Source organism: Lampris incognitus, chromosome 18, assembly GCF_029633865.1.
Source record: "Lampris incognitus isolate fLamInc1 chromosome 18, fLamInc1.hap2, whole genome shotgun sequence".
In the NCBI taxonomy this organism is placed as follows: domain Eukaryota; kingdom Metazoa; phylum Chordata; class Actinopteri; order Lampriformes; family Lampridae; genus Lampris; species Lampris incognitus.
The window spans coordinates 20,147,362-20,160,961 of NC_079228.1; the positions used below are offsets into that span (position 1 = coordinate 20,147,362).

Genomic DNA, 13,600 nt, shown 5'->3' on the forward strand with positions numbered 1-13,600 from the left:
AACACTCGATGCTTCTGCCAGCTGGTTCTTTATCTGTTCTTTCTTGACTTCCACCATTCCTGGAATGGTCACAGAGGAAATTGTGGATCTTGCTATGGGCCGGTACTGAGGGTCCAGGACATGCAGGAAGTGCTTGAAGTCCTCGTTGTCAACGATGGAGAGTGGCAAGCAGCACTTAATGATTAGATCTTTTACAAGGGCATCACTTATAGCCTTCTGACGTGGATGTTTGAGGTCGTACATCCTTTGCTGTCCATCATTTAAAAATGATGTGATAGTCTTCTGACCTGAAGCAGCTGGCATCACATCTGAAGCAGTGGAGGCACGGTATTCTTGAAACCTAGGGGAAGATAGGATACACACTTTAGCTTGCTGATGCCAAACTGTTTCAAGTAATCTTTCTCACAGCAAAAAATGTGTAACGTTATAGCTATAACAATATGCAATAACAATACAAATGTTACACATTATACACATAGTTGTTTGAACCATATCCAGTTAAGTTACATATTTAGTTATCTATATAACTAACATTACCATATTAGTAGATTAACTAATGTAAGCTAGCTGGATAAATGAAAAGTATGAGAAAAGATACATAATTTATGAGACAAACAGGACAGGGATTAATTAGCAAAACCCAGTCATTTAATTATTGATTTAAGTATGTTACATGCTACCTAGCTGAGCTTTAACTCTCTATCCTCCGTGAGTCTGTATGTTTATTCTGTATGGGTCAGGGAGGGTGTGACTTTGTTAGAAGACAGAGCCAGTTCATAGTACTGTTCAAAAGCTACGTCGCGCGTGTCTATTTTTAGAATTTGGCACACCCAATGCTGCATATATGCAAAGAAAAATATCCCCATATTTACAGTAGCCTATGCCGTGTCACCAATCGTGATACGGTTCGGTAGTTTTCGGTACATCGGGGGGGGGGGGGTGCCACATCCGTCAAATCTCGTACCGTCTCCAGCTCTCAAGAAAACCAATGGCGGCATCCACATTAGCTTTCTTCAATTAGTCCATTTGGCGAGTAATAGCCTACAATTATTTTTATTTGCATTGTAAAGTTGTGCACATTTTATCAACATTATGTGTGGATGCATATAGGCTAGACTTCTTCCTTCTCCGCACGTGGAGAATATTCATGGCGGAGACCTGCCATGTGCAGATTTGTTATTGCTAGTTAAGATTAATGCTAACACGGTAGTTCAGAATGGTGTGTTTTTTTCTGTTAAGTGTATGCTACTTGGTAATTAGCTAAATGATAAATAGGAGAAATCAGTTTTAATCTCCCTATAACACGAAGACGCTGCGTGTTACTTACCAACTCATCATTAGTGAGATGGATGGCACGCTCGTACCGAAAGCGAACCGTACTGTGACTTTTCTGTGCAATGTTGCATTAGCACTCTAACAGTAACGTTACTTAACTTACTTATACAATCTCACTTGGTTCTAGTGATATGATATACCCGCCACACGACCTAACCGAACATCTTGGACCAGTGGTTGAGTTACTTCAGAGGCTATTGTTACCGTAGCTAGATAGCTAGCTAGCTAACGGTAACTGATCACCAACCATATCATCAACTGACTGCATATCACTTACTTTTCTGGGTGCATCCTTGACAGATGTCTGTTGAAGTTTGAGGTTGTCCCGGTCTTCTCCTCAATGGTTCGTTTACATATCGAACATCTAGCAGTGATCTTGCTGGAATTTGTTGTAAAATCTGTGTAAGCAAAGCGCACAATTCGGGGCGTCTCTTTCGGCATCTTCGCGCTACTGAACATGACGGTATGCACGCCACGTGAATCCGCATGTAGGTGGAACACACGTGCCTGCCCTTACACGAAATTGAATAATGTTACAGTACTAATATAGCTATCAATATATTTTAATAGGGCCTATTATTAAAAAAAATCTAACAAAAACAGCCTTTATCAATTAAAAAGTCAGAGTCCGGGTCTCCAACTTCCGAGTCCGAATGCAGTAAATTCGCGAGTCCGAGTCCAAGTCCGAGTCATCAGTGCTCAAGTCCAAGTCGAGTCACGAGTCATGAAAATCAGGACTCGAGTCGGACTCGAGTCCGAGTCCTGGACTCGAGTACTACAACACTGGCGCGCGCACACACACACACACACACACACACACAGGTTAATACAAAGGTTAACGGCTTATAAGTCATAACAAGCTTCACATTTCCACTCGGATTCGATTCGGAGCCTGACAACCCCCCAAAAACTCATAATCTGATATTTGAGCTAGATCTTCCAATGATGGAGCCTTGAATATTATCCATTATTCCATTCATTATCCAAACCGCTCACCCTGCTCCCAGGGTCATGGGGATGCTGGAGCCTATCCCAGCACTCATTGGGCGGCAGGAGGGGAGACACCCTGGAAAGGCCGCCAGTCCATCACAGGGCCGACGCGCATATACACATTCACACCTAGGGACAATTTAGTACGGCCGATTCACCTGACCTACATGTCTTTGGACTGTGGGAGGAAACCGGAGCACCCGGAGAAAACCCACGCAGACACAGGGAGAACATGCAAACGCCACACAGAGGATGAACCCCAAGGTTGGACTACCCCAGGGCTCGAACCCAGGACCTTCTTGCTGTGAGGCAACTGCACTAACCACTGCGCCACCGTGCCGCCCTTGAATATCAAAAAATACCAATTACTGTAATCATGCTCCTCTTCACAAGTAATTTTTATAACCCCCCCCCCACGCCATCTTCAGCCTATATTTCTCTGTTTCAGTATTGTTTTATTCATCCTCTTTTTCCATTTTTTACTTATTTGCTCTCTCCAGGTAGGGATTTCCTCACCCTTCTACCACATACACACACACGCACCTGCATACACACACGTATACACACACAGGGTGCATAACGTAAAGTTTCTTCACACCTCTCCCACTTTCCTGAGTTGTAGAGGTGCTTTGAATGTCATTTGTTGTGCACCTGTTGCTTTAGGCAATCTCCGACAGCAGTCATTCATATGGGGCTCAGCACAGATTCCCATCGGAGCCACAAGCATGCGGACATGAGTATGCACACAGGCACGCGCGCGCGCGCACACACACACACACACACACACACACACACACACACACACACACACACACACACACACACACACACACACACACATCGCGACACTAGTCTTAACAATTATTCTAAACCATGTAGGTCACAGAGGATGGCTGTAACCTTTGTTCCGTGAGTATGTGGTGCGTGCATGGCTGCATGTGCAGAAAGTGGGACAGTAACTGTACAGAAAAGGTAAGCTTGACACCTGGGACGAAAAGAGGCATGCTTCAGGCCAAGAGCAAAACTTGGGTAAAAAAATGGACGGGGGGAGAGGGAGGGAAAGAGGAAGCGATTTAAACCCACAGCCCTAACAAGACAGAGCCTAAATGAGGCAAGGAAAAGGAGACTTGAGTACAATCCCAAGCAATGCAAGCATCTCCGGCTATATATGCTTCATGAAGGATTTCTGAGCGCTCTATACTGTGAGTAATAGACGACTGGTACAGTAGCAGGGATAATGAAACCTCCTGGCAAGCCCTGGGGAACAGCTCCATCTCTGTTACTCCATCTATCAACCCCCTCCTGCCTCTTTACGTAGAGCACACGCTGCATCACCCCCTCCCCCTATCCCGAGCCGCCACCGCCACCACTGACACGAAAGCGCCAACTTACACACCGCTTACCACTCTGTCTCCTCGATGTTTTCCTCCATATTTCTGCTAGTATCGTCCCTAACCCTCATCAACTGCACTGGCCGTTCACATTTCCATTTTCTCAGCTCATCAGGTGTGAAATTTGCATTTTGCTACTTTATTTTCATGTCTTTTTCAAGGCGTATGGGCATGGGTGTGTGTGTGCGCACACATGTGCACGCGTGGCTTTGCAAGTATATGTAAAAGTGTTCATTATCTCTCCCCTCGCGGGCACCCCTCCAAGCTCTACAAGCCAATCACAGCTGTAAGATTGGATGAGTTATTTTGTTTTTTTGGGGTTTTTTTTTGTGTTTTTGTTTTGCAATTGGTGGTGCAGCAGCAATCCAATAATCAGGAGTCACACTGAGCTCTGCAGCTCTCAGAGGCCTGCAGGCCTGAGAGACAAATTCATAACAGCCTTAATAATCATCACAGCCATGAAGTATTAATAGGAGTAAGAATTGCCTTTGGCATTGGTGTAATGACACCATATCCTCAAGTGTTTGCTACTTCCACCATCTTCTTATCGTGGACGTTTCTGACCCAAAAGCCTCGGCCAGCATCCTCTCTCTTCAAAAATGTTTGACTGAACAGACACATAGCTGCACAAATATAAAGGCAGCATCCGCCAGCTTGGTGCAGTTTAGTTTTCTTGAGCGTATTTGCACTGTGGTGAGACACACTATAGATGCTGTAGATGCTGTTATAAAAGGAAAAAAACAGAGAAATAACATATAAGAACCATCAAAAGCTGTAAAGAGTAATTTGTGAGGGTGAGTCGAACAAGATTAAAGGGCATGGTAACAGCGTCTCAACTAAAAAAATCAAATTAAAAATGGGTTGTTGACTACAACAACAAAGAGCCCATTTCTACAGTGGAGCTCAGCACAAACGGCAGCATACAGGATTTGTCATCTCTGCATGGGACCTTTCTAGATGTGCGAGCAGATCACACAATAGAGAAGTGACATAACATAAGGTACTTGAAGGGGACAAATGAGCAAAGAAGAGGGGATGAATAAATGACTAGTAGGGAAAAAAGGAATAGCAAGATAGATAACATGATGATGCTAAAGAAAAGATAGAAGTAATTTGACGAGACTAAATCGAAACATCACGACAATGGCATAAAAACTCAACAAAAGAGCGAGAAAGAGCAAACCAGTGAAGAAGAATAGCACTGGGCTGTAATGGCTCATTTGGTAAAAGATGGTTTGTGGCCTCAGAAGGAGTACCAGTCTGAATGCTCGGTCCTCTGAGAGGACATCATGCAAGACACGGCAATTACGGACCATGCCTAGTCTCCCCCGGTGCTGGTAAAAATCATGGCCCAGTGCCCACGCACCCAATTTCGAATCCGCTGGGACCGCTTGGTATTTCCATTAATAGAGTCTGGAACCAAGTAGGCCCCCCTTGCCTGGGGCACCCTGTCATTACCCCCACCACACCCCTTCCCTCCACAGACACTATTCATTTTTGCCCACACCATCTTTCACCTAACTTTCTTTAGCTTCTAATTTGCCATCCTACTGATTCTCTCTCTTCCTCTTCCTCCCTGTCCCTCTTTATTGCGTTTCTCTCCAATCTCAGTACTTTTTAAGCCATGTCTCTCTTTCCCGTGCTTTCTTTACAGTCTTTCGTAAAGCGTTTTTACCTTTTTTCTTTTTTTCTCTTCATTGTTTTTCTCTTTGTTTTTTTGTTTTTGTTTTGTTTTGTTTTTTTTGTTTTTTGTTTTTTTTGCTTCAGCTGTGTCAACTTGCTCTCCTTTTTCTCTATCATCAGCTGTACCCCAGTTCAAATGAACTATAATTTGGTTAAAAGAAAGGGACATATGCATAGACTTTCTGTATGTCCGTACTTGTGTTCCTGTGTCTGTCTGTCTGCATGTCTGTCTGTCTGTCTGCCTACCTGCCTGTCTGCCTGCCTGGCTGTCTGTGTGTCTTGTCTGTCTGCATGTCTGCCTGCCTGCATGCCTGTCTGTCTGCCTGCCTGTCTCTGCCTGACCGCCTGCCTGCCTGCCTGCCTGCCTGCCTGCCTGCCTGCCTGCCTGCCTGCCTGTCTGCCTACCTGCCTGTCTGTTTGGCTGGCTGGCTGTCTGCCTGCCTGCCTGTCTGCATATCTGCCTGCCTGCCTGTCTGTCTTTGCCTGCCTGCCTACCTGCCTGTCTTTCTGTCTGTCTGTCTGTCTGCCTGCCTGCCTGCCTGTCTGTCTGCCTACCTGCCTACCTGTCTGTCTGCCTACCTGCCTGTCTGCCTGTCTGTCTGCCTACCTGCCTGTCTGTCTGTCTGTGTCTGCCTGCCTGTCTGTCTGCCTACCTGCCTGTCTATGTCCTTGCATAATGTCTCTTTAGATTTGACATTTGGGCGCATCTATGGAATATGGTTGACCCGTTTGAACTGAGTTGCCATGCCTGCCTCAGTGATCAACAGCACAAAACACAGTCTGACAATCTCTTTCCCCCAGTTAGAGACGAGAAAAGTGAGAACTGCCTCCGCATCAAGAACCAGTCAAAACCTCCCAACAGTAATATCAATCAAGTGTCGGAAGTCTACCTAATTGCGCTACATCACTAGTTTGTTGTTTTTGGGGTTTTTTTGTTTTGTTTTTCTCTCACATTAGACTGTGTATATGACTCCAGCTGAAGAGAAAAAAAGGTTTTAATGATACACTTTGTTTTCTCGGCCCCTTTATATGAAATCAATAGAGAATCAAAGGGGCACATTAGCAGGGCTGGAAACAGTCCATGCGATCCATTGGAATAAAATGTCAAACGTGTTGGAGATGCTGCACTAAATAATTAATAACTATATCGTGGTTCTTTTTTGCATGGTTGTTTTATTCGATTTGTCGAGTCTGGTGTAGAGGATTTGTATCCTGTGCCAGAAAATTTTTCATTAAATGTCATTAAACTACACAGTACGAAACACTTAAGGGTTACACGTTGGGTCTTCCATATTGGGCAAATCCATCAGTCATGAGGCACTTTACAGTATTTTACTGCAACATAGAACCTGCATCACTCAAAACTACATTGTGCAAACCTGTACTTCCATAGCAAAAAACGAGGATGCTTCGTGCACTGGGAACAATGAGGCAATTCATCCACTCTTGCTTAGTTTTTAGTTCACTTCAATTAAAATATACTCACATTTTTAATTCAGTTCACTTCAACTGAATTCAATTCAATATGCTCTCCTGGTGTGAATACTAGATTAAAAATACACCAAAGCTTCAGCTTCAGTGGATGGTTAGAGAAAAAAAATAGCAGGAACAGTAAATACCCACTCTCCCCTTTGCACCTTACATACTGAGGTCATGGGGTTAGGTAATACACGACGGCTACTCACCACGCTGACTTTGAAGGCGTACAGCAGGTCAAAGGGCAGCGCGGCTATCAGGTCAATTATGAACCAGGTGGTCAGGTAGTGGAAGCAGATCTGTCGAGCATCAAAAATCACCTGGCCCGACTTGCTGACGTAAGTGGTGCGGAAACTGAATACAATGTCTGGCAAGTGAATAGAAAGACAGAAATTTCTATTTTACAGTCATGCATGAAAATACACGCCACTAAAAAAAAAAATACACAGCATGCACATGAGAACACTTGAAATTCCAAACACATGCCACCACACAAAAATCTGTCTGTATCTGTACACATCCATCCATTATACACGTATACATCCATCCACTTACCCTACTCAGGGTCATAAGGATGCTGGAGCCTATCCCAGCAGTCACTGGGCGGCAGGTGGGGAGACACCCTGGACAGGCTGCCAGGCCGTCACAGCGCCCCCCCCCCCACACACACACACACACATTCACACCTAGGGACAATGTAGTATGGCCGATTCACCTGACCTATATGTCTTAATGGATTATTCTGAAACCCACAGACACGGGGAGAACATGCAAACTTCACACAGAGGACGACCCGGGACAACCCCCAAGGTTGGACTACACTAGGGCTTGAACCCAGGAACTTCTTGCCGAGAGGCGACCGCGCTAACTACTCCGCGTATACATTCATTACATGTATATGCATACATTCATTTACAAAAGTGAAGTGAAGCTACAAACCAACCTATGATAAACAGGATCTCAACAGCAACATCGCTGGCGGTAGTGCTGCGGGTCAGGTCATCATTACCAATGTAGCAGACATTGAAGGGCACTGTCACGGCAACGTAAAATGTAGCCAGCAAAATCAGCCAATCCCAGCCGGCCTTGAATGTGCTGAAGTGCAGTAAGATGAATTTGGATTTCTTGGCATCTGCGACCTTGTACTCTGGAAGAGCAGGAGGGTCCCCAAATACATTCTGGATTGGAGTAGATGGAGAGACAGCAAGAGTTTGTCAAATGAAGCTGTAAAAGAGGCTTCCCTAGCCACATCCCTCATCTGGTTTGTGTTCCAGGACAAACACTGGGACCCAACAGGGGTAAGTCCTTGGCAACCTTATGAGCTAAGAACAATAGAATAGTTATCCATCAGTCACAACTTCCACTGAAAACTACAAATTTTAGACTATGGTATTCCACTAGCGTGCCCAAATGATCACTGAAAATGTTCATTTAACATTCTCAGCAATGGAAAGAGCATCAAAAATTAGACCCCTCCCCCCTTTTCTCCCCCAATTGTATCCGGCCAATTACCCCACTGTCTTGGTTGCTGCTCCACACCTCTGCCAATCTGGGGAGGTCTACAGACTACCACATGCCTCCTCTGATACATATGGCATCGCCAGCCGCTTCTTTTCACCTGACAGTGAGGAGTTTCACCAGGGGGACGTGTAGCATTGAGGGAGGATCACACTATTCCCCCCAGTTCCCCCTCCCCCCTGAACAGGTGCCCTGACCGACCAGAGGAGGCGCTAGTGCAGCAACCAGGACACATACCTACATCTGGCTTCCCACCCGCAGACACGGCTAATTGTATCTGTAGGGACACCCGACCAAGCCGCAGGTAACAAGGGGATTCGAACTGGCAATCTCCATGTTGGTAGGTAGCAGAATAGACCGCTACGCTACCCGGACACCTGAAAAGTAGACTTTTTAACTGTTGTAACTACGTATTTTTTTCTGTAGCTCAAATTCTGAAACCCAATTATCTATATGTTGGCTAATACGTTCCTTTTGATGGGACTGGTTTTGGTGGCCTTAACAGTTTTTGAATACAATCCCAGCAGTCCTAAAAACACTGGCACACACTTTAACGATGTCATTCTTAATTATGAGGGATGCTGCGATGCATAAGACTCATCTGCTAGACTCCAGCTGGCAGGTGAATGAAGACAGACTAAGACAGTTAACAGAAAGACTTAGACTTCTATTCACTTTTCTTTTTCTTATTTTCTACAGACATCTTGACGTGTACCTGTCGCAAAAAAGAATGTAGCAGAAGCGTATTAATGGTGGGGTCATATTCATGATGTTGCTACGGTAACAGACTCCGCCTTAACTCACGAATACTGCTCATCAGTCAAACAGCTGGAGTGACATTGCTGTAACAGCTTTAACAACCACAAAACTATTACGAGATAAGATGCGCTTTATTAATCCCCGTAGGGAAATTCATCCTCAGCATTTAACCCATCCTATTGTGTAGGAGCAGTGGGCAGCCGCTGTGCAGCACCCGGGCACCAACTCCAGTTCTTCTTTCCATGCCTCAGTCAGCGGCACAGACAGGAGTATTAACCCTTACATGCATGTCTTTTTGACGGTGGGAGGAAACCGGAGCACCCGGAGGAAACCTACGCAGACACAGGGAGAACATGCAAACTCCACACAGAAAGGACCTGGGACAGCCTGGGGTTCGAACCCAGGACCTTCTTGCTGTGAGGCAACAGTGCTAACCACTGGGCCACAGTGCTTGGATAGATGCTCATTGATGCTCCAAAACTAATACTGATACTAGCAGTCATTTCCCATAAATATTCATCTTTCAGCTGAAAGAGTAAACTTGTTTTTCTTTAAAGTGTTTGTTGGTGGACCGCGTCAGTTGTTTTCATTCAACTCAACCTCTTCCATCCATCCATCCATTACCCAAACCACTTATCCTGCTCAGGGTCATGGGGATGCTGGAGCCTATCCCAGCAGTCACTAGGCGGCAGGTGGGGAGACACCCCGGACAGGCCACCAGTCCATCATAGGGCCGACACACACACACACACACACACACACATTCACACCTAGGGACAATTTAGTACGGCCGATTCACCTGGCCTACATGTCTTTGGACTGTGGGAGGAAAGCGGAGCACCCGGAGGAAACCCACGCAGACACCTCTTCCTCTAAGGCCAAAACCAGCTCATTGGACCATCCAATGAACCCACAAATCCAACCAACCTTTTGTAGATGATGAACGTGGAAAACTCTGGAAGCTTTTGTGTTCTGTGGAATGGCTGTGCTAGCATCTGGTGTATATACCTTGTTGAGTTTAATCTTGCTCTTCTTCTCCCTGCTGTGGAGGTGGCCGGAGATGTGGTACAGGACAGTGCTGCTCCTCAGTCGAGCTGAGCTGAAAGGAGAACTCGTTTTCACTTTGCCCCACCGCCGCTCTGAAAACACACACACACGCACACACATATGTCATATGTCCACAGAGTTATTGCGCCATCACCCCGCAGTGTAATACCATTATCTATCCTTACACCCCCAAACTCTGCAAGGCTACATTTTTCATTATGGTTGGTGAAATATTCAATATTCTGTCCTGAAAAGTAAAATGAATTGGGCAATGTAATTGTTAGAATTTGTCCATCGAAACTGCAAAACCTTTAGGATGAATTAAGCAAAATATCTGGGTATTTATTGTCAGCTTGTTTCTCTAAATGTCACCCATTTTGTTTCATAATATAAAGGCATGAATATTTTTTGCTAAGTCTGACAGTGTCAATGCTATCTCCAACAAAATATAGCAATTTCCATCTTGATAAGTTGCCCACCTATTGGGACAGATAGGTGATTAGTATTTGTTATAGTGGAGTGCAGCTGGAGTAGGTTTGTGTGCAAGTAGGTGCATGTTTGTGTGCGCCCACATATGTGTGTGTGTGTGTGTGTGTGTGTGTGTGTGTGTGTGTGTGTGTGTGTGTGTGTGTGTGTGTACTGCCAACACAGCACAATGGAGAAAACAGATAGTGCTGGCTTTGATGTGCTCAGATTGAGGAGTTAGGTAATGGGAACAGGCACTTTATAGTGGCTGGGTTTATAGCGCCATTCCCCTTCTTGCAAACCACGGGAAAGACTAAGGGCAGTTTGGCTCTGGGAGAATATCGGCAATATCAGCACTGGAGAATAGAGGTACTTTGGAGTGGCCTCACAAAGTGTGCTTTCTAAGGCATATATGTGTATGTGTTTATGTATGTACACCCATCAGCCCAAAACATTAAAACCACTGACCGGTAAGTGAATAACATGGATTATCTTGTTACAATGGCACCTGTCAAGGGGTGGGATATATTAGGCAGCAAGTGAACAGTCAGTTCTTGAAATTAATGTGTTGGAAACAGGAGAAATGGGCAAGCATAAGGAGCCAAGCAACTTCGACACGGGCCAAATTGCGAGGGCTAGATGACTGGGTTAGAGGAGTTCCAAAACGGCAGGTCTTGTAGGGTGCTCCCAGTATGCAGTGGTCAGCACCTACCAAAAATAGTCCAAGGAAGGACAACCGGTGAACCGGCAACAGCGTCATGGATGCCCAATGCTCATCGATGTGCGAGGGGAGCGAAGAGTAGCTCGTCTGGTCTGATCCCACACAAGATCTACTGTAGCTCAAACTGCTGAAAAAGTTCATGCTGGCTATGATAGACAGGTGTCAGAACATGGGACATCACACCCTGCTGTGGATGGGGCTGCATAGCTGCAGACCGGTCAGAATGCCCATGATGACCCCTGTCCACCACTGAAAGCATCTACAATGTGCACGTGAGTGTCAGAACTGGACCATGGCGCAATGGAAGAAGGTGGCCTTGTCTAATGAATCACATTTTCTTTTACATCACGTGGACCACCAGATGCCTGTGCGTCCTTTCCCTGGGGAAGAGATGGCAGCAGGATGCACTATGGGAAAAAGCAAGGCAGCGTGCTGGAAAAAGATGTCCGATCCATGGAGACCCCGCCTCGCAACTTACAGGACTTAAAGGATCTGCTGCTAACGTCTTGGTGCCAGATACCAGAGGACACCTCCAGAGGTCTTGTGGAGTCCATGCCTCAACGGGTCAGAGCCGTTTTGGTGGCATGAGGGAGACCGACACAATATTAGGCAGGTGGTCATAATGTTTTGGCTGATCAGTGTATATGTATATGTGCGTGTGCGTGTGTGTGTGTGTGTGTGCAGGCAGACTCCAGATGAGGCGAACAGACAGGACCCATCCATAAAGTACTGTAGCCTTGGGGGACACGACGCGGCAGGAGCAGAGACAGAGACACGCTTATTTTTAGATCTAATGAATTTCCCCTTGCTCTTATAGCTATGGAGGGAGGTCGGGAGGGTAGATGGGGAGAAAAGGGAAGGACATGCACAGGCCAGCGTGGGGAGGTGGAAAAAGGGTAGATAGAAGCAAAGGGGAAAAGGTGGAGACAGCATAAAGAAAGAGGCGGTGCTTAAACTAGAGCGAGATAAAAAGGAGAGGACAAATGAATAAGGTAACAAGGAAGATGGTAAAAGACAGATAAAAGATGACAAAATGAGAATACAGAGTCAAAAAAAGCATACACGATCAGAAGAGAAAGGAGAAGAGACGGGAGGGAAGGAGAGGAGCTGTTGACGACAGAAAATGGGTTTCCGTCTTTACCGTCCAATCAGTACAGAGCCCAAGTGGAGGGAGTCCTAACTGGGTTACAGCAGAGGTGTGTGTCTCTGTTTGACTGTGTGTTAGTGTGTCTGTCCATCTCTCATCCGCTTACCTTACATGGAATGAAATATGTACCATCTCAAACACGGAAACATGCATTCCAGCTTCTACCACCTCGCTGAACATGCCGTCTAAATGCAGATGTTCATGGGAGGGAATATCACATTCACTGCCATTTAAAAGAGCCTGTCAGGGCCGAAACCATTATGTCGAGGCTTTGGCCTCTCTCTCCAAAAGCTGCATCAGCCTTTCCTTTTGTATGGAAAGCACTTCATCATTACCGCAAAAATAACTGGCTTTCTGTTTGTGTTCAATGCCATTTACAGTAATGAGAATAATTAGGCAAATCCGGGAGGGCCGGCCGTGAGATGAGAACAATCAGTTTGCTGACTTCACACACACACACTTTGCTTCTTGCTTGCTTTAGGTTGTCCGTCGTGTCCGATGATGACAATCCTGCCTCTGTCACTTGTGAGTCTTCTTATGGCTGTAAAGCCCAATCCGCGATCCACAATGTCTGCCACAGACAGAACAGGTGAAATCACTGACTGGGGGTGTAGGTGTGGTACTGGCTTCATGTCTCTTCAGACGTCTTCTGGTCCGTCGATCACCGCGGTCCTTCTCGAGGTTTTGCACCCCTTGTTGACAGAGCTGCCGCCAGATGGAGCGTTGGGCGGCAGTGTCTTCCAGCTGGCTCGGGTTCAGGCCGCACTTCTTTATGATGGTCTTCAGCTGGTCTTTGTACCGTTTTTTCTGGCCCCCTGCCAAGCGGCGGCCAAGATGTAGCTGGCCATACAGCACTTTACGCGGTAAGCGCTCCTTTGGCATCCTGATGACGTGACCGAGCCATCGAAGTTGGTACTGGGTGACGGTAGCCTCCATGCTGATGCAGTTGGTCTTGCGGAGTATTTCAGTATGGGGCACTCGGTCACGCCAGGTTATCCTCAGGATGCATTGTAGGCATCTGATGTGGAAGGCCTCAAGCATCCTGAGGTGGTGGCTGTACAGGGTCCA

General features: G+C 46.1%; 1 protein-coding gene across 1 annotated transcript in view; it reads right to left on the reverse strand.

The window, feature by feature from the left end:
- Nucleotides 1-13,600, reverse strand: part of kcnh8 (potassium voltage-gated channel, subfamily H (eag-related), member 8) — an 82,529-nt gene that overhangs the window by 31,541 nt on the left and 37,388 nt on the right. Inside the window, exons 4-6 of the mRNA XM_056297985.1 lie at nucleotides 10,161-10,291; nucleotides 7,819-8,053; nucleotides 7,085-7,242 (exon numbers count right to left, since the gene is read on the reverse strand). Of these exons, the coding sequence (XP_056153960.1) occupies nucleotides 7,085-7,242; nucleotides 7,819-8,053; nucleotides 10,161-10,291 (524 nt within the window). The remainder of the gene's footprint in view (nucleotides 1-7,084; nucleotides 7,243-7,818; nucleotides 8,054-10,160; nucleotides 10,292-13,600) is intronic.